General features: G+C 37.1%; 1 protein-coding gene across 10 annotated transcripts in view; it reads right to left on the bottom strand.

Moving 5' to 3' along the window:
- The window catches only part of DLG2 (discs large MAGUK scaffold protein 2), a 1,818,644-nt gene that overhangs the window by 620,078 nt on the left and 1,176,443 nt on the right, over window positions 1-22,123 (bottom strand). For all 10 annotated transcript variants that reach the window (XM_078156955.1, XM_020993659.2, XM_078156957.1 and 7 more), the window contains one exon: window positions 18,830-18,985. In XM_078156955.1, the coding sequence (XP_078013081.1) occupies window positions 18,830-18,985 (156 nt within the window). The remainder of the gene's footprint in view (window positions 1-18,829; window positions 18,986-22,123) is intronic.

Here is a 22,123-nt window from a genome sequence, read left to right on the forward strand (position 1 = left end):
CACATGCATGATAATTTGAGGAAGGAGAAAGCACTAACAAGCAAGAGGACCTCAAAGGACTTCCAACAGCACCTGAGCTGAGCTTTCAGAGGACTTTGGGATTTCAGAAGGCTGATATGTGAAGGGAGCACATCACACGTATGGGCTATAGCATGTGCAAAGTCAGAGGGGCAAGAGATAGAACACTATCCTGGGTACAGAAAGAAAGCCAATAGGCCAAAAAGTATTTATTGATCATCGGCTATCTGATCATTACTATAGTAAGTGCCAAAGGGGGAAATGAATGGATTATAAAGTGGGATTTTTTGCCTTTTAAAGACCTCAAAATTTCTTGAAGGTAAAGTGGACTCACATTAAATATTAAGAAAGAAAGAAAGACTCTATAATTAATTGATAATCCTAGAGATGATTTTAAATTTAAAGCAGAAAAAAAGAAGGCCAAAATCAGCATGGGTTGTGAGCAGGACCTTGAAGAATGGGAGGACTGAATGGGATGGAGAGAAGGACATTGGTTTCCCAAAAAAAAGAAATGGGAGGAGTAAAGGAAGAGAAACAAGAGAGATACAAGTATGTAGAGGTCAGTGTAGATGGTGAGATCAGTCAGGATGGAGTAAAGACTATGTTCTTTAGAGACAAATGATGATTAAAATAAGTAGGAAGCTGTGTTTCTAATATTCATTCACTTCCCCTCCCTGTTTATGTAATTTAGGATATAGAGCCATTTTTCTATTTTTCATTTTGATATTGTTGAGGGAAAGAACCTGAACCTGGTACTTTCTTCCCCTTCTCCCTATGAATAAATGCCAAGGGTGTCTGTGGGTAGTGAATTCTGGTTTTCTTGTTTCTTTCCTTTTATGTTAAGGCTTTGTAAAATGAAGTACAAGGGGGCTTGTGTTTTGCCTTGAAAGTGACTCCAGAGCTGCATCTAATTAAGAGCCTTTGCTTGGGCCCACGTGTTCACGGGTAGAATCTCACAATGCCTACTGTATAACCATTTACCCCATTTAGCAGTTTGCTGCTGGACCTTTGTCGGCCACTTAACTGCTGGTTCCATGTCCCAGTAAAGGCTGGCTTGGTAGTGCCGTGGCGTTATTAAATCACAGTGCTATTCTGCCTCTCCTGCTCACACCCACAATGATACTTTCATAGAGTAGGCCTTGGGAAATGAATTAATTAAAATACCAACCAATTCATTTTCAAGAAAGAACTTGAGGGGAAAATCACTATTATATATGTAACATCAATTTCTATGGGAAAATTGATTTGATCAATTCTATGAAGAAACCTTTTTTTAAGGGACATTTTGATAGAAATGCACTGAATTTATGAATTTTCTGCTGTTCCTCCAAAACTTATGGTACTAATAATGTTGAGTGGAGAAAAGGGTATGAAATTAACTAGGCAGCAACCAAACATACCATTCGTACCAAAGGGAATGGTACAGATAATAATTATAATTTGTATTTTCATATCTCCATTCACAGAGCTGACATTAGCATTTCCTTACTATCATGTGTTCTTGCTGTGCTCAAAAATTATTATCCGGAAAAGTTTTATTGGGAAGGGGCATGAAGGGAACATCTCCTCCCCATTTTTAAACTGGTGCCACTATCCTAATCCTACAAACTCTTTTGAAGTTTAAAAGACCTAAAGAGTCAGAATGAACCTTAGCGTCCATCTCATTCAAGAGACCAAGAATATTCCCTACAGTATGTACTGGCTGAGCAGCCATTACTACTTATTACATTTCTTGTGCACAATTACAAGAACCTTTCAGCAGACTTCCTATCTCCCTTCTCTTCCTCCTCTACTACATTAAGCACATGTTGTCAGATTAATCTTGGTTTTTTTTTTTTTTGGCTAGGCAATGGAGTTAAATGACTTACCTAGAGTCACACAGCTAGTAAGTGTTATGTGTCTGAGGACATATTTGAACTCAGGTCCTCCTGAATCCAGGGCCAGTGCTCTATCCACTGTGCCACCTAGCTGCCCCTGCCAGATTAATCTTTCCCGAATCACTTGCCTAATGTTACTCTCCTGCTCAGAAACCTCTAACAGCTTCCCACTGGCTAGGGAATACACTGAAAACTTCTTAGCTAGGCACTCAGTTTACATCTAGCTCCAATCTACCTTATCAGTCTGACGACATATTACTTCCCGTGGTTTCTACCTTCAGTCAATCTTCACTTCTTCCTATGTCCTGGATGAACTCCACATTTTCCCACATCTTGCCTTCCCTCCATTTTGCCTTTTCCCCATCTTTTCCTATGCCTGCAATGTTCCATCTCTGTTAGACAAAATCCTATTTATCCTTTAAGGGGGACCTCAGTTGCTACAATGAAGCCTTCTTTGACTTTTCTGGACAGAAGTGACCTTTCCCTTCCCTGAACTCTCATGACTTTGGAAGAGGCATAATTAGGGCAGAGTGATCTGGGATTTTCCCTGTGGCACCAGAATTTAGAGGGCACTTACAGCATTCGTATTCTGTTAGCAAGCAGACATGACTGATATTAGTACCTAGTAAAAATAATTAAAGTGAGAAGTTGCCAGATGGTACCATTTCCTCTCCTTGGTGGTCTCACTGGGGACCAGCTCTTCCCTGGTCTGGTCCCACCTTTGTCCCGCTGCCAAATTATTTTCTCTTAAAAAGCTGACTTGGGAATTACCTTGGGAATTTTTTTTTGACCTTGTTATAGGAGGCAGAATTTTTAGTTATGACTTTGCTATTTTTCCTATTAGGTACACTTATCATGTCTTATTCTTTATCTAGTAGTCTTATCTAACCTCTTAGATTGTAAACTTCCTGATGGCAGGGCTAATGTCTTATCTTTGAATGCTCAATAAATCTTTCCCTGAGGTTCTTCTTAGGTGCCTCAAGGTAATGTGGAAATGACCCTGGATTCTCAGAGGCTATGCCCCCCTGGAAGCTCTTATTTTTATTTTTTTGCCACTATATATTTTATAGATTTATTTTAATAATCTATAAAAACTGAATACCAATCAATACAAAACGGAATTTTGCTTAAAGGAACATTATATACTAAGAAATTCATGGTATTATGATCTGTTTCACACCATACAGATACACATCTTTACATGTGTTATTATTACCAGACAACAAAACATTTTAACAACTAAAACATTTTAAAAATTCACTGAGCTTACAGAGGCTCAAATAAAACTTGTAACGTTCTTTACATGCTCTTGCCAAAGGAAGGCCCACTTTTATACATAATCCTTCTTGAATGCCAATGTTCTATTTCCTTTCCTTTGACCTGAAGCAGCTATAAGACCTGGGAAAGGCACAGGAAGGCTTCTGATTTCTTTCCCAGGGCAATTACCTCTCTTTCCTAACATTAGAAAGGGAAATGTTCTAACTATGACAGAAGCTTCCTTCTTTGTAATGATCTGTAGGTGATGCGGAAAACTATTTTCATAAACATCCCTTAGGCAGTGTTAGTGGTGGACCATGATTATAGCTCATTTTTTTTTAATGATTCTACAGCTTCACTGTTACTTGCAGCCCCCAAATATTCTTTCTTCTAGTTCCTAAGAGCATCATGCATACACCTGGGACCCTTGAATTCAACAAAAGCAAAGCCAGCAGGGTTTCTTGCAACCTATACACTTCAGTTGTTATTTTTCAGTCGTTGCAGTTGGTCTTACTCTTTGTGACCCCCCCATTTTTTTTTAGCAAAGATACCAGGGTAGTTTGTCATTTCCCTCTCCAGTTCATTTTACAGATGAGCAACTGAGACAAACAGGGTGAAATGACTTGTCCAAGGTCACACATCTGTCTCAGGTCAGATTTGAACTCTGGAAGATGAGTTTTCCTGACCTGGTAGGTCTTATTAAGTTCAAAAACCTTTCAGAACAGGCCTAATGATGGATTGTATATCTGTTATTCAAAGATCTTCCTAGATGAGTTCAGAGAAGTTTAAACACCAGAAGGATAACCACTTAACAGATGGTGAATTATTTCAGTAACAGCAACTCCCACCTACTTTGGCACAGAATGGAAATTATCTGCATTGGAGGAGTATGTACTCTTAGGGATGGAATCACTTACTCTTGAAATATTAAAGTCGACATCCACCATAGTGTTTAGCACAGTGCTTTGAACATAGTAAGTCTACAAAAATATTTGTTGAATGAACATAAATCACACTTTTTAAAAGTGGAGAGATGTGAAAGGATGTCAGTGACACACAGCAATATTAAGATTTCTAATGATGAACTAATTGAAATTAACTTCTACTATGCATAGGCTGTATGAAATGAAAAAAAATCAATACCTATTATTTAAGGACAATCTCTCTTTGCAAAAAATTATGAGTGAAAGTAAACTTAGGGGAAAAGAGGTTATTTCCCACACTAAAATGAGAGGCCTGGGAGGCAGTTAGGTGATTCAATGGATATGGAATCCTGGACTTGGAATCAAGAAGACCAGAGTTTGCATATTGTGCATAGGTGACTGACTCTGGCAAGCCAGTTAACCTCTCCCTCAGCCTCAGTTTCCTTATCTGCAAAATGGGGATAATAATAGCACCTGCCTTGGAGGGTAGTTGCGAGGATCAAATGAGACACTAGAAGTAAAGAGCTTTGCAAATCCCCAAGTGCTACAGAAATGACAGCTATCATGATTACTATAATTATTCAGTCATGAGCTCTAGAGAGTAAAATTATAGAATCTTTAGAGGCAAACAGACATAGAGGTCAGTTAGTTCAACACTATTTTACAGATAGGGAAGTTAAGGAACAGAGAGGTTAGGAAACTGTTCAAAGTCACACAGTTAATCTTTGAGTTGAGAATGCCATTCCCATGTTCTGATTCTTGGCTCACTGTTCCCCCCCCCCCATTATAATATGACGTCTCTCACTGTGAGCATTCTTATTCATTCCTTAAAAAAATAACTCAAAAGATGTTCAGGGCTCCCTATTCTGTTACTTCTTTGTGACATACCGTGGACTCTGGGTTTTTAGAGGCTATGCCGGTAGTGGGCACATTTAGGTGCGTTCTTTTGTACTGGAGAGATTTCAGATATGGGCCCAGTGAGGATATGTGTCTGTTTTATGAGAAACAGACTAGCTAAATATTGCAAGAGCCTCATCACCAACTTTGCTGCAGGGTTTTAAGTTTTTCAGCTGTAGCCATGTTCAAAGCCCAATCTTTGGAGCAGGAAAAGTAGTGAATTTGGAGTCAGACAACCTGGGCCCAAATCCCGGCCCTACTAATTTCTGTCTGATTTTAGCAAAGCTAATTGGGCTCAATTTCTGCATTTACAAAATGATGGGCAAGGAACAGATGATGTCTGAGGTTCTTTCCAGTTCTAAACCTCTGCTCCTATGAACAAATTAAGAGAGGAGGTGATTATAGAAGGATTCACACAATGGGGACTAGAATCAACACACACAGACAAAATTATCGATTCTTGAGGGTCTGAAGAGAATCAGGCCCTGCTTATATGATGCTGAGTAAAAATAGCACACCTAGGGATTCAATCAATTACCTGGATAGTTTAAAATACTGTTACTTGGCTTAATGTAATCTTTAAACCTATGTGATTTTTAAAACTTTTCCTCTGAAAATCAGTGGTATAATGGAGAGAGTCCTAGATTTAAGGTCAGAAAATCTGAATTTGAGTCTTTGCTTTGCCACGTGTTAGCAGCATCACACTGGACAAATAATTTTCCCTCTCTAGCCCTCAGTTTCCTCATTTGTAAATAGGGGATAACAATACTTGCACTACTTATTTTGCAAAGTTGTCATAAGGGTTTTTTTGGGGGTGAAAGGGTTTCAAATTTTAAAGCACTCTAGAAAAGTGAGTTATTTGAATCATTGTGCCATTTAGAAAGAGTTTTAGATCTAGTTGTTCATGTATATAAGGATGTCTGTGAGCTTTAACTTTCAAAAACTTCAGAGATCATCTAGCCAAGTGTAGTCTGGGGACTCCTGGGCCCTTTTAGGTGGTCTGTGAGGTTAGAATTATTTTCATAATAGTATTAAGATGCTATTGCCTATTAAAATACTCCTTCCTTAACCAATTTCATATCTGTGTGAAGCTAGTTTTGCTTCACATACTTCAACCCAAACAACATATCACAACAGAGAGAATGTGAATCAGATATTAGAATCTAGCTGCCTTCTATTAAACCAAACATGAAAGAGATTTGCAAAAATAAGTACAATGTCAATCTTCCCTTTTTTGTGTTTTAGAAAACATATTATTTTTACAAAAATATTGTTTATGTAAACATGTAATGAATTTATTTTAAAATGGATCAATAAATACTAAACTTTTATTTATTTAATAATGTTATATTCTAAATATTATTTATTTATCAGTTTAATTTCTAATCCTTGAAATATAAACACAGAACAAGAGCTATTCTAATGTAATGAGAATATTGAAATCGTCTTAATCTGTGAAGAAAAACTAAGACAGAAATGTTTTGGTATGTTTTTCTTTTTTAGGGGGGGGGAAAGAAGGTAGAAAATGGGGTTCAAATTTAGAAGTTTTATTTTGTTTGTATTTTTTGAGAAAGAGGGTGCTTCTGAACAATTGTCTTAGAAATCATTTCACTCAGTTCACCTCCTTTGGAGATGAAGTCCTGTGACATGAATACAAACAGACATATGGTCATTTTTAAAAAAGGACACAGATGTAAATAGATAGATATGACTATATACATATACATATGCATATACGTATGCATATGCATATATACATACATATACATATATATACATACATATACATATGTATATATATACATACATATACATATATATATATAAAACATTATAGCTATATAAAACATATAGCTATATAGATATAGGTATCTTGGACACACACACTACATTGGGGTCTATGAATAAACTCTGCCAGACCAGGCTGCTTCTGACAATTGCATGATGATACCAGATGCTTTGGGCAGCCCATTGTGCTGAGAGGCTCATGTTAGAGAAGGCTTTGTATTTTGGAATTTTGTTTTAATTAAAGGATTAAGATTTAGCTGCAAGAAGCAGAGGAGGTAAATCTACAACCTCAAATCTTTAATCCAGTTCTGTAGACTTTGGAGCTCATTTGAAGTTTAAAGGAATCATGTACAGGATGTTTTAAGTTATCAGGATCCATGTGTAGAACTGAATACTCAAAAAGGGATAAGAACTCCAGGAGAAAAGAAAGCCGGAAGTCAAAGAATGAGAAGAACTTTTCTACTTTGTGAAAAAGAACAAAATACATATTAAAAGGATAAGAGAGAATTTGTCTTTCTCTTTTTTTAACCTTGATTACACCTTCTTTGTTTTCTTTCCTTTCCTGTTCATGTTTTCTCTGCTATCTATGGTGATGGCTAAGATGCCACTGTCATTCTTACAGTCTGGAAGTGAAGTTTAGGATTATGGAGTGTTACTGCTGGAAGGAATCTTAGAATACAGAATGTCAGAACATAGAACCTAGAATATGACAGCTAGAACACCTCATAGTTCATTAAGGTCAGCCCCATCATTGTGGAGATAAAGAAGTTGAGGCCCAGAAAATATGTCTACAGAAGAGGTTCTTAATATTTTTTGGTCATAGTCTCTTTCTCAGAACAAGTCTCATGTCATGGTCTTTCCTCTCCCCCCCCCGCCAAAAAAAAGAAAAACATACCAAAACATTTCTTTCTTAGTTTTTCTTCACAGATTAAGACAATTTCAATACTCTCATTACATTAGAATAGCTCTCAAGGACCATGACCTGAGATTTTCAACCAAATCTCCCAACCTATGCCTTGACTAAACTGGATTATTCACTACCTCCTCCCTCCTCAAATACAACCTACCCATACCACCTCCACACCTTTGATTGCATCATGTCTTCTGCCTAATAAGCTACTTCTATTTCATGTACTTCTGGTGATATTCTATCAACCTTTAAGAGCAATCAAAAGTCATATATTCCACAGCTCCAAGTGAGTTCTCCCTCCTCAAAACACTTAACAGCACTCAACTTACATTTCTCTTACGAGTTATGATAAATGACCTTAAGTCATAGTCATAGGGTACGTGATGTCCTGTTGTTAAAATTAGCTCCTAGAGGGAAGGCAACACAGTTTATCTTTCTTAGCATTCTCCATAATGCCCTGAACAGTTGTCTTTCACAGTCTGTTTTCAATAAGTTGTTACTGGATGAAAGATTGCATAATGGAAAGTTAGCTGAACTTTTGAACAAAGTGGGAGAATGTACACTCCCTGAGGACAAAGACTATTTATATTTTTGGACCGGTATCCAAGAGAACCTGACATGATACTTTGCCCATGGTTGATACCTATTAAATATGTCCTGAATCTAACCAAACATTCATCCCTAACCCAGCAGAATGAAACAAAACAAAGACCACTCCTAGGTGTAAGCTCACAGCATCAGAGATTGACAGCTGGAGGGGATTTGGAAGAGTACCTAGTCCAGCTCTTGTTTTGCAGATGAGGAAGTTGAGTGACAAGGTGAGATTTGAATCCAGGTCCTCTGACTCCAGAGATGAAAGGGATCTTAGAGACCATATAGACCAACTCCTTCATTTTATAGATGAGGAAAATAGGTCCCAAAGATAGTATTATAGCCTACAAGATCATAGATTTAAACCTGAAAGTGGTCTATAAGGACATATAGACCATCCCCCTGATTTTATACATAAGAAATTGAGACCAAGAGAGTGTAAATGGCTTGACCAAACTCACAAAGCTTTTGTCTGAGGTAGAATTTGAACCCTGGTCTTCCTGATGAGTCAAGCACCATATCTATTATGTCCTGTTGCTTCTCAGTATCAGATGTGGAATTTGAACCCAGGTCCTTCATTCAATTGCTATGTGCTTTTTATAATTTTGCATTATATGGAATCTACCATGATATGGGGAAACAGTGACTTAGAAGCCAAAGGGCTATGGAATGCATGGCTGGTTGAATTAAAATGCAGAAAAAAGATTTAATAAAATTGAACACAGCAAAGATTTTCTCTGGGGCTTTGGGGTTACTAATTAATCTTCTTCTTCAAATTTCCCTTCTCAGTAAACTGGGGTTAGTAGTAACCTACTTCAAAAGGCCACATAAAATGGGCCCTATGAATGCCTTGGAAGAAGCTGAGGCTGGACAGATTAAGGAAGAACCGCTCTTATGAACAATAACCAGTTGGTTGCCTTTCACAGTTTTAATTAAAAGTGAAACTAAATGTTCTTTAAAATGATATCCACCTTTTAAGAACACAGCCGAAGGTCAATGATTTGTTAAGCTCTTTTTTAATGTCACCATATAATAGACTAACTGTGTTGAATGAAGAATCAAGTCTCCTTTGAGAATTTAGAGCTTAATAGGGTAAGTAAGGTAACATGGGTAAGATAGCATAGTCCAGAGACATGTCCACATTTGTAAGATAGTAAACATATCACAGAATCATAAAATCTTATCTGTGCTTATCTTGGCCTTGATTTTTCATCTGCAAAAGAAAAGGTTGGACTAGCTCAGGGATTTTTAACCTGGGATCTGTGGACTTCAAAAAATATTTTGATAATTACATTTCAATATAATTAGTTTCCTTTGTAACTATACATATTTTAGGCATTCAAAAATGTTATTCAGGGAAGGGGTCCATAACTTCACTGGACTGCCAAAGTGGTTTATAACACGAAGAAAAGGGTTGGTTGGATACTCTCCAAGTTCATATATGAATCTATTATACTTACTACTTCTTTATGAGAGGTCAGTAAACATAAATGAGGGGAGGAAGAGGAGGAGGAGGAGGAGCAGGAGGAGGAGGAGAAGCAGCAGCAGCAGCAGAAGAAGAAGAAGAAGAAGAAAAGAAATGAAGAGAATAGAGAAGGAGGAAGTGGAGGGAAAGAGAGAGGGATAGAGAGTATCAGTAGTAGATAGGGGGCTGCAGAAATCAGGAAAACCTAGGTTTAAGTCCTGCCTCTAATCTATATTAGCTATGTGACCCTGGGCAAATCACTTAACCTATTGGTGCCCTTGCAATTTTCTAAGACAAATTACAGACAAGGTACCAATCTTTACTGGTGGAGGGAGATTCCATACCACTACACTGACAATCACAGATTTGGTACATTCTCCTTCACCATCCTGACTTATGAAATTTATTATGTAAATTTTAAATATTTACATAAATTTATTTAGTATTTAAAGCATTTAAGTAAAATTATGGAATTTATTATGCCAAGAGATGTGCCATGCTCGTCAATAGTTGATGTCATTTTAAAATATACTTAGTTTTATTTTTAATTAAAACTATGAAAAACAACTATCTGGTCATTGTTCACAACACAGAAATAATTCTTAATCTGTCTAGCTCCTGCCTCTTCCCAGGGATTCACAGGGTCCATTACATGTGAGCTCTTGAAATAGGTTGCCACTAACCCCAGTTTAATGATAAGAAGAATTTGAGGACTACTTGTCTCTGAAAATATAATGTCCTTGTATGGGCTGAAAATATAAGGTACTTGGAGATTTCAGATACATTTATGGATTATTGTTTAATAGGTTCTGAAAGGAGAGTAAAGGATATGTGGGGAACATCCCCAACATTTGAAAAAAAAAGAGAAAAAAACTCCCATACTTTCCCATATCCAAACCCTCTATCTTGGAGACAAACACTTTCATAGACCTTTTAGTTCTATTGTCAGGGAAGCAAAATAAGGTTTTGTGGTTGTGCTTCTTGGACCCATTTTTATGCTGTTAGGTAATGGTGAGTAGGTTTGTGAGTCAGAGATATTTTAGAAGGTAGCCATGCATCAGATAAGGAGTTGGATTTGATGTTCTTTTAGGTCCCAGCCAACTCCAAGATTCTGCAGTTTCACTTAAAACCAGATTCCAGAATACATTGATTGGTATTAGTTTTCCTATAACAAAACTATCCTTACTCAACCTTATCTGGCTGTCTTCAAAATGTGTGACTGAAGGGAATTTGGGCATCAAGGTTGCTGATGGAAGCAGCTTTTATTGGGAATAAAACAGAAAACCAAGGGCTATGGCTTCTAAATCCAAGTTTGCCATCAATTTATTTTATAGTCTGAGTCCCAAAAATATTTATCTCCTATTTGTCAGAAGGAAAATACCAATAAAGACAGCAATCATCCTGTAAAGTCATCTTACCCCTCAAAAATCATTGAAAACCATATGACATTTGTGCAGACCATGTTCAAGGTAGGGCAGTCAGGATCATGAGACTATAGGAGGACATGCCATATGAGAATGCTATGAAGGAACTGGGTCTGAGAGGACTGGGCAGGAATGATTGCAGTCCTTAAGTATTTGAAGGCTATCACGTGAAATGATAACATCTCAGATTTTTGACACTTTGAGGTTTGCAAAATATTTTCTGTACAGTAGCTCTGTAAGGTACACTTTAAAATACTGTCCCTACTTCATGAAGTGGGAAACTGAGGCTGACAGTTTAAACAAACTGTTCAAGGTTCAACATAATAAATGTTACACTTAGGTCTTGTGACCCTACTTGGGCTATTTCCATTATACCAAACTACCCCTTAAGGGGAATTAGACCAGTCCTACTTGAGGTCCAGAAAGAGGCACAATGAATAGATGCTGCAAAATGGCAGATTTTGGTTCCATTAAAAAAAAAGAGACTTCCTAATAATAAAGTTTCTCAAAAGGAGAATGGGCTACCTTGGGAAGGGCTCCTCTCTGCCACTGGATATGTTTGAACAGAAGTCAGATGATCATTTATCAGGGATGTTTTAGACTTTCTTAATCTTTTTTTGTGTGAGTCATTGGCCCCTTTAGTTGTCTAATGAAGCCTATGGACCCCTTCTCAGAATAATGCTTTAAAATATATAAAATAAAATGTTATTTATTACATTAAAATTATTACATTATTAGATTATATTCTTATTACATTAAAAAAAAACATTGGCAAGTTCACAGACCCTAGGCTAGCAATCCTGGTCTTAAAGACTATATGTTTATAAGTCAATTAGATCAATCAATCAACACACATTTATTATGCACCTATTATGTGCCAAGTATTATGCTAAGTTAGTCCTTATTTTCAAAGAACTCATCTTCTACTTAGGGGAGACAATACATATTTAAGAGATTTTCCACTGTATTAAATGGGGATAATTCTGGCACTATTGACCTCATAGCATGTAATCATGAAGACAAAAAAGGGTAAGAATAGCTATATAGCACTTTAAGGTTTGCCAAGCAGTTTACATACATTATCCTATTTGAGCCTCACAATTATCATGTGAAGTAGGTATGAGGAAATGATCATCTTTGTTTTATAAGTAAAGCGACTAAGACTCAGAGAGGTAGTAAAGTTAGCCTCTCATGGGCATAGAGCTGCTAAGGGTTAGAGACAGGAGAACAAGGGGAAGTGAAAGTAAACACTGAGATCATAAACCTGAGTGTTTGAGAGTTTGATTATTCCATTAAAGAAAATGGAGAAATTTAGAGGAGGGGTATATTACATGGAAAAACAATATGTTTAGGAGTGCTGAGCTCTTCTGACCCTCTTCTACTTGAATTAATGAGCAAAATGACATATGTGAAAAAGACAGCTTATATATATATATATATATATATATATATATATATATATATACACACACACACACACACACACACACACACACACACACATATATATAAAATATGTACTTACATGCATATATACATATATATAAGATTTGCAAAGCACTTTATAAATATCATCTCACAACAATCCTAAGATGTAACTGTTATTATTATCCCCATTTTACAGCTAGAAAAAATGAGGCTGATAAAGATTGTGACATGCCCAGGGCTGCACAGCTAATAAGTAGCTGAGGCAGAATTCAAACTCAGATCTTCCTCTACAGTCCAACCCGCTCTGCACTGTACCACATGCCAACTCTCATCCTTTCTTAGACACTTCAACAGATCCTTCATCTCATCTGCATGTCCATCCTGAGTGAAGATCATAGTTCATCTCCCACCTTCTCATCCTGTTCAATTATTTGTCCATGCTATTCTCTAAGTACTCCATAAATCATCTACTCAAAGTCAAAATATGCTATGAACAGCAGGGTAGCAAAGTGCCATCCATCTGTTATTTTTTACTTGCTATATAACCAGACTACTCCTTTTTCTGGTCATTCATGTCCTCCATGATGTCTTCCATGCCACTTGTTAGGCATAAGTCATTGTCGGTAATTACCTGTGTCCTGTTTGCGTCTGTGATATATCTTTCTATTGCCTTCTAGCTCATCTGAGATTCTGATTCTTCTGAGTTTATAGGGATTCATGATCAGGGAATCTAAATGGCAGGTGACTCAAATGGATCACTCTATGGTAATATGAAAGTTTTTGATTCTTCATAAACAAGGGCAATTAACATATAAACAGAAGAAATTCAGGTAGCCTGAGGATTAGGAATTCATTTAATAACTACTAGAACTTTGTCAGCTTATATTCATTTTTAACAACTGGCCCAGTTGATACTTGCCATAAAAAGTGGTCAATAATACTTACAAAATAAATGATGAATAATATCTTACAAAATTCTTTTTAGACAGATGATCGATACATGTTTGTTTCTAGAGTTAAGGAAACTATAGCACAGCTATACAAAGAGATTATATGTGCACATGGAAATCATGCCTCTTGAATCTTGTCTCTTATTAATTGTCTCTGATTCAACACAGTCTTACTGTGTTACAGACAGCACTGGAAAGATTGGGAGTCAAAACCTGGGGTTTGAGTCTGTGCCCCCTCTTCCCTGCCAAGAGTCTATTTTCCAATCTATTAAACGTGAATAATAATTCTGGCACTATTAACCTCATGGCAGCTACTGTAAGGACAAAAAGGTAATAATAATTGATATTTATATAGTACTTTAAAGTTTGCCAAGCAGTTTACATAAATTATCCTATTTGAGCCTCACAGTTATCATGTGAAATAGGTATAAGGAAATGATCATCCCTGTTTTGCAGGTAGTAAATTACTGAGGCTGGATTTGAATTCAGGTCTTCCTGACTCCAGGTCCAGAGCTCTATCCATTGGGCCACCTAGCTACCTCCATCCTAGTAACCTAGAAACTCTTCAAATACAAGCCCAAAGATGTCCTGTATGTCTGTCACCTCAGGATCAGCCTATTTATGCTTGAAGAGCTTTATCAATCAAAGTGTTGACTGCTTGGCAATGACTTTTCTTTAAGTAGCTGCAGAAAGTCAGGAAGACAATTTACTAAGGCATATCATATCAGTGATCTGTACTAGGGGAGGGAATGCCCAAATAGATTAAATCATGAATTCTTGAAATAATTGTTAATACTTAACATTTCTGAAGTAAAGGTTATTTCTTTCAGAAAACAAATATGCGATATATCCCTAAAACTAATTGCATTCAAAGGACACTTTTGCCTTTTAATAAGCTGGGGGCAGCTAGATGGTGCAGTATTGAGCACCGACCCTGAAGTCAGGAGGACCTGAGATCAAATCTGGCCTTATAACAAACACTTGACACTTACTAGTTGTGTGACCCTGGGCAAGTCACTTAACCCCAATTGCCTAAAAAAAAAAAAGCTGGCAACTCTAAGGAGTAGATATTACCCTTCAGGTACCCTCTAACTAATTCAAAGACCTGAATTCCACTCCATTAAAAAGTAATCAGAGTTTAACTTTAAGTTATCTTTTCATCTACATTCTTGTAGTCGTGTTCACTGTTCTTTTGATTTGTTTCTTTTATTGTATCTGTGCGTGTAAATCTCAATTTTTCTGAATTTCTCATTTTATAATCTATTACCACAATAATATTCCTATATTACCATTTTTCCAATCATTTCTCAATCAATGGAATCTACTTTGTTTCCAGTTGTTTGCTACCACAAAGAATAATGCTAATATTTATATAAGAACTTTGTTTCTGATCTTAACCTCCTTGAGGTACATGTTGAATAGTGACATCACTAGATCAAAAGATATTAATAGCTTAGTCACTTTTCTAGTGTAATTCTGAAAGGATAACCAGAATGTTTAGACCAACGAATATCTCTGCCAATAGTGTATTACTGTGCCTGTCTTTCCATAGCCCCTCCAATACCAACTATTTCTAGTTTACTTTATTTTTCCCATGTTGGCCAGTGTGCAAGGATTAGGGAGATTAAAAACACACTTATTTTTATTTTTATTTCTTTTTGTATTAGTGGTTTGTTTCCACATGTTTACAAACTTTCATTAATAGTTTGCAATTCTTCTTTGGGAAACCTCTTGTTCATATCCTTTGTCCTCTTATATGTTGGGGGTATCTTGTCTCTTCAGGGTTACTGTTAGTATTTTAGTCCAGGCCCATGATTTCATTTAATCTCTCTACTAGTATAACTCTTCCACTGTCCATCAACTGGAGTCTTAAAAAGTTTCCCAGAGCTTTGGAAGATTAAGTAACTTGCCCCCGGTCACACATTTAGTCTGTGTTAGAACTTGAACCTGCTACCTCTTACTGTTTCTTAAACTGGTTCTCTCTATTACTCCAATGGACTACCTCTCACACAATTTATTCACAATTTATAGAAGGCATTTTGTGAATCTGTAGGATTGGGCAGCTAGGTGGCAGAGTGGATAGAGTGCTGGTCTTGGAGTCAGTAAGACCTGAGTTCAAATCTGACCTCAGATACTTACTAATTGTGTGACCCTGGGCACATCACTTAATCCTGTTTGCCTTAGTTCTTCATCTGTAAAATAAACTGGAGAAGGAAATGGCAAACCACTCCAGTGTCTCTGCCAAGAAAATCCCAAATAGGATCATGAAGAGCTTGACACGAATTAAATGACTGAACAACAAAGGATTGTATCTAACTAGAAATCTTCTGCATGATCCACAAGCTTCTTAATCTGCTGTCTGATATTCAGTCTACCATAGTAGAGTGACTGATAGCAACAGGTAACTGCAAATAATTTTCTAACAATGTATTTTTATTTTCTGCTTCTTCTTCCTGTTGGCAAATGGCAGCTTTACCATTCCAACTTCAGAATGATATGCTTCATTCTATTGAGAAATGGTTTCTATGACTCCTTAGAAATAAAGGTGGCTTTAATTAATATGGATAAAGCACTTTGCAATGCTATTAAGCACTAACCATTGTTAATATGGTGGAAACATTCCAGATGATTACACATCCAAAAAATTGTTTCTGCATGCATTTCCAAAAATGCATTACGTATTATAGAATTTGCTAGTCTTGTCCCCACAGGACGTAAGCAATTGACTTATAAGAGTACCCTTAGAGAATAGTCAAAGAGAGAAATAAATTTCCAAAGAGACCTGCTAGATAGACTCATTTTCACTCTGAATCACTGTAATGTCCACATTTTCCTTGCCCTCACACCATTCTGAATTATATTTACATGTTTTCATATTGATAACCTAACTAGGCAAATTCCTTTCTGAGAAGGAATATTAGAGTTGGGCTCCTATGACTTAGGCTAAAGCAAAATGACCTTGATGAATCATTCCCAGTTCTCATTATCTGAAGGGAGGCACCTTTCCCCACATCTTCCTATTAACTCCCCACTCCTCCCCTCCAGTCTCTTTCTCTCTCTTTTATTTCTCTCTCTTTCTCTCCCTCCTTCCTCTTCTCTCTCCTTCTCTACCTCCCTCAATCCTTTTTCTCCCTCTGTCTCCTTCTTTTCCCCTTCATCTCTCCCTTACTTCTTCTCTCTCCTAATAACCTGGGCTAAGTATGTATAGTCTGGCCTTATTCCTCCCCAGGCTGCACTCTAGACTTCCTCTGTGCTGCCTCACTTTTAATTGTGAATCCTCACTCCAGCTGGGGAATTGACAAAGTAGAAGTTCCCTCCCCCCTCCTCCCCACCGTGGCCTCTCCCTCTTAACATCTGCATTTAAGGAGAGCATCTGAGTCAATCACATCTCATTCCTCTCCACGCTACACTCTAGACTTCATCTACCTCGTTTGGTACCTTTGTCTCCTCTTATCGCTTTTCAGCTTTCTTTTCATGTTTTGTCTTCCCCCATTAGAATGTAAGCTCCCTGAAGTCAGGGACTTTCTCTTTGTATTTACATTTCAGAGTACTTGGCATGGAGTTAAGTGCTTAATGAATGTTTTTTAATTGACTGTCTTGAGAATAATACCTAGAGCAATTGACTTGATAAGTTGGGGAAGATAGTATGAAGAGAGTTATTAACAGTATATTTGCAACTTTACTGGTACAAAGATCCATTATAACTTATCAGCTCCAGACATTTGAATAACTCAGGATGACCTACTTATCCACACTAGATTATGAGGATTATCTTATTATTATTATTTGGATACTACCAAAACGAAGGGGTAATAAACTTATTTGCATCAGAAGGTGGCAAAAATAACTCCCATTATATGAACTTTTAGCTCTTTCTCTTCCTTAGGAAAATAATGACATGCAATTGCCAGAGGGATATTCTGGTGGAATCACAGTATCATAATATTACATATTGTTGTTGTTGTTCAGCTGTTTCAGTCATGTCCTACTCTTTGTGACCCCATTTGGGGTTTTCTTGGCAAAGATACTGGAGTAGTGTGCCATTTCTTTCTCAGCTCATTTTACAGATGAGGCAACTGAGGTAAACAGGGTTAAGTGACTTGTCACACAGCTAGTGCCTGAGGCTAGATTTGAACTCAGGTCTTCCTGACTCCAGGCCTAGCACTCTTTCTACTTCACTACCTAGCTGCCCAAATATCATATATTTTATATAAAATTATTTTCATTTATTGATACATTCACTTATTCAATAAAACACTTATTAAGCACCAACTACAGGCAAAACTCTTTTGTGGATACTGGAGGAGACAAGAAATGTAGATAAGCTACAATCCATTTCCTTGAATAGCTTGTAATTTTTCAGTAGCAGGTAAGCACTGTTTCTTATAGGGCAGTAATATGCCATTACATTCATATAATACAATTTGTCTAGCCATTCCCCAATCGATGGACATCTAATCTAGTACAACACCAGGTGCCTCTCGTACAATTTATAGAAGTCATTTTGAGGGTTTGCGTGATTATACATGAGCTAGAAATCTCCCTGAGAGTTTACATGCTTTCTAGTCCTTACTAAATTGCTCTCATCTCTCTTGAGCAAAATTGTCTATTTATTTATTTATTGTGGATATGACCCTCAAGCATCCTATTGTCTATTGCTGGAAAGACACTGAGTTGAAGAGAGAATTAGTCTTTAACATATTTGGGGGAGCAAGTGTGCGATGGTTTTAAAATTAAGAGCACTTCTTGAATTTCTTGTAGAGAAAAGAAGACAGACCACATGCTCTAGTATCTGTTAAATTTCCCTAGAAGTCTCTGAGTTCCAGCATCTTTAAAAGGAAAAAAAAATCAAAATAAAAAATGCTTTACAATTTTTTTTGTTGAAAATAAGCTCCTTGAGGGGATGTAATATTAAGAAATATTTGTTACATTGAATAGCACCTGTAATACTGCAATTATATTCTGAAAAGCTCCCATGTGACCAAATAATCAAAACAAAAAAGGGGCACTGCTCTAATTTCCCTAAACATAGAGGCAGTGCCCCAAAGTCACATCTATATAAAGACTTTGGGGCTGACTGTCACATAAAAAAAACAACAACAACAGTGAACCAAGGGGTATTATACACATTCTTCTTTTCCCCATTTAGTTTTATTTTTGTTCTGAACTTAACAAATACCAAATAAAAGGAACATTTCCACGTATGCTGTAGAACAGAAAGAGAGAGTTACACATGAGGCTCCTTCTTGTGAAGGTGATTCACACTAGAGAAGAGAGAGATAAAAAGAGCACAGACTGTACCTGGTGATCTCTGTATCCGGGAGGAGGCCCATGTGGTAGTGGGGGTAGGGAGATGTGAGGAGGAAGCTTTTGTCACACTCAACTGGAGAATAGTGCCGAGGAGAAGAAGGTTTCTCACACAGTTTGTTCACAGTGCTGTAAACGGGTTCAGGAGGCCTAGTGATAGAAGAAGAAAAGAACAAGTCTGTATGAACAGTTTAACAATACTCTGTGGCCACCATTAACATCCAGTCTTCCTTTAAAGACAAAGAAAAATGTTAGTATGGTCAGGTGAAGATATAGTAAGCCTTGGGGTCAGGAGGACTTGGGTCCAAGTGCTTGGAAACATATTAGCTATATACAACCATGAGTAAGTCACTTCTCAGCGACTTGGGTGACTCTGTAACAATATAAATTGAAGATTAATTGTTGCTCTACATTGGTGGGGGGAGTTTCTATACCAGGAATTCCTCCTTCTTATCAAATCACAGACCTAGACAAAATTAAAAAAAAGAAAATAGCAAAAGATTCCTTGATTTTTTCAGTATTTCTTTCAGAAAACAAGTTCCTCTGTTACATACACTTTAGCCGACATTGGGAATCACTGTAACATTCTACTTGCCCACAAATGTATAGTTTTAATTACATGATGAGGGAGGAGAATAGAAACTATAAAATAAAATGATCTCTAGGTAAAGGAAATGGGTCTATTTAGATTAGAGAGGAGAGCTTTGTGGAAAGAGACATGATGGCATTATTCAACTATCTGAGAGATTGCCAGGGAGCAGCAAGGGTGGCTCAATGGCTACAGCCTGAAGTTAGCAAGACTTATTTTCATGAATTCAAATCTTAGACATTTCCTAGCTGTGTGACCCTGGGCAAGTCACTTAACCCTGTTTGCCTTAATTCCTCATCTGTAAAATGAGCTGGAGAAGGAAATGACAAACCACTCTAGTACCTTTGCCAAGAAAACCCCAAATGGGATTACAGAGAGTCGGACACAAATGCAAAATGATTTAACAACAAGAACACGTGGGAGTAGGATTCGATTTGTCTGCTTGCCCCCAGAGGGCCAGAGTATGAGCCACAGGTGGAAGCTACAGAGAGATTGAGATTTGGCTAGATAAAAGGAAACAATTTCCTGACAATGATAACTGTCCAAAGGTGGGATGGATTGTCTTGGAAGATGGTGGGTTGGCTCTCCCTGGAGATTTTCAAGCAGGAACTAAATGATAATTTGTGGAGGATGTGAAAAGTTAGAAAATTATATCTGTAGAGGTGGAAGGGACTTTAGAGGTCATTCAGCCCAATATCATCATTTTACAGATGAGGAAACTGAATCTCCCTCTTTCCTCAAAGGTTAGGTGACTTGCCCAAATTCACACAGGCAGCAAATAGCAAGACAGAAATCAATCCAGATCTTTTGAGTTACATTATGGGAACACTTTTGTCCAGATTGGACTGGATTGCCAGTGTGTGATTATGTGATTCTCTTTATCCTATTTATATTTTACCCACACCAATACAAAAGACAAAGGTGTACAGTAACAAAATTCAATAAACATTTTAAAGTGTGCATTATTGTGCATTGTGTTAGGTGATCAGGATCAAAAGATAAAAAAATTACACAAGACCTGCCCTCAAGAAACTTGGAATCAAATAGGTGGATGTAGTGGGGTGTGTGTGTGTGTGTGTATGTGTGTGTGTGTGTGTATGTGTGTGTGTGTGTGTGTGCGTGCACACACACGACCCTATGATACAAAGTAGAATGTAATGGGAAACAAGAAAAGATCCAAAGAGCTCTAGGAAAATGTTAGGAGGAAAAGATTATATTTAGATCAGGGAAATAGGGCAGACTTCATAGAGGAAGCATTACTTAAGCTGTGCCTTTAAAAAACATTTCAATAGGCAGATGCAAAGATAGAGTGTGTTCAAGACATGCAAGATGGCTACGTAGATATATGGAAATGGGAATGTGCAGGATGAGAGCAGGGATCCAATGAGGCATTTTTCCAAATCACAGAATCTCAGAACTTGGACCATTCTTAGGGATTATGCACCAGAGGTTCTTAACCTGGGGTACATGACTTTTTGAAAAATTGATAACTGTTTTTCAACACACTTGGTTTCCTTTGGTATCCTGTGTGTTTTGTTTAATGCATTTAAAATATTACTGAGAAAGAATTCAGTCTTCATCAGACTGCCAAAGGGGTACATGATACCAAAAAAGGCTAAGAACTTCTGAATTCCAAGTCATTGGAATTCATTTTATGGGTGAGAAGGGTGAGATCCAGTGAAAAGAAGAGATTTAAGCAAAGTCACTCATTGAATGGGAGGTTGAAGTAGGACCAGAACACAGGTCTTCTAATTCCTATTCCAGAGCTCTGTTTCCTACATTGTAACATCTCCTATTCAAACCAGATTGGTTTAAAACCCTTTTAGACAACATCAGCTTAAAAATATAGGAAGAGTATGATTTGAAGGGTATAAGAATGCTCCAGCCAGTCGGTAAGTTAATAAGCTTTTATTAAGCACCCACTATATGTCAGGCATTCTACAAGTGCTGGGGATACAAAGAAAATCTGGGACACAGTCCAGGAAAATCTGAATGAGAAGAGGAAGAAGGGAGAAGTGTCTGAGTATTGGTTATTATTCAAAGAAGGTAGAATCAATTAGGGAACCTGCATGGGGGAACCAGGGGATGAAGAAAACAGATACTGAAATAGAGATGCAGAGATTCCTTTGAACACACGTGTAGTAAGTACCTTAAATGCATAAAGCACTCTGCTAGGCACCGATAACGAGAGAGGTAGGGAAAGGCAGCTGGAAGGAAACTGAAAACTCTAACTCAGTCTAATAGGTAGTTAGTTAATAAATGCTTGTTGATTTAATTTATTATTATATGCTTAGTACAGTGCCTTGCAAATATTAAATGTTTAATAAACTCTTTATCTGACATTTATCTATCTATTATCTATCATTATTATTTTTATGTTTATGGTGTTCAGAAAAAGTCTTTGGACAAGTTGTTGTTGCCACTGTTGTTATTAATATTACACTGTTACTACTATTATTAATCAGACTTATAATTTCATTGGTGTAAGGAATTTCTGGTGCTGAAACTTCCTCTACTAATGCACACTGGCAATTCCTGTAACTTATATGGTATTTTTTAAAATAAGTATTTTTTTCTTCAGTAAACAAAAATCTGTCTCAATCCCAGGCCTTCTGACTCCAAGACAGCTTCTTTCCAAGACATGAAGTTCTGATCATCAGTACAGCTAAAGAAGAGGTACAATGATGGAAGCCTGAGAC

The sequence above is a fragment of the Phascolarctos cinereus genome, unplaced genomic scaffold, assembly GCF_003287225.1.
Source record: "Phascolarctos cinereus isolate Bilbo 61053 unplaced genomic scaffold, phaCin_HiC Scaffold_726;HRSCAF=1367, whole genome shotgun sequence".
In the NCBI taxonomy this organism is placed as follows: domain Eukaryota; kingdom Metazoa; phylum Chordata; class Mammalia; order Diprotodontia; family Phascolarctidae; genus Phascolarctos; species Phascolarctos cinereus.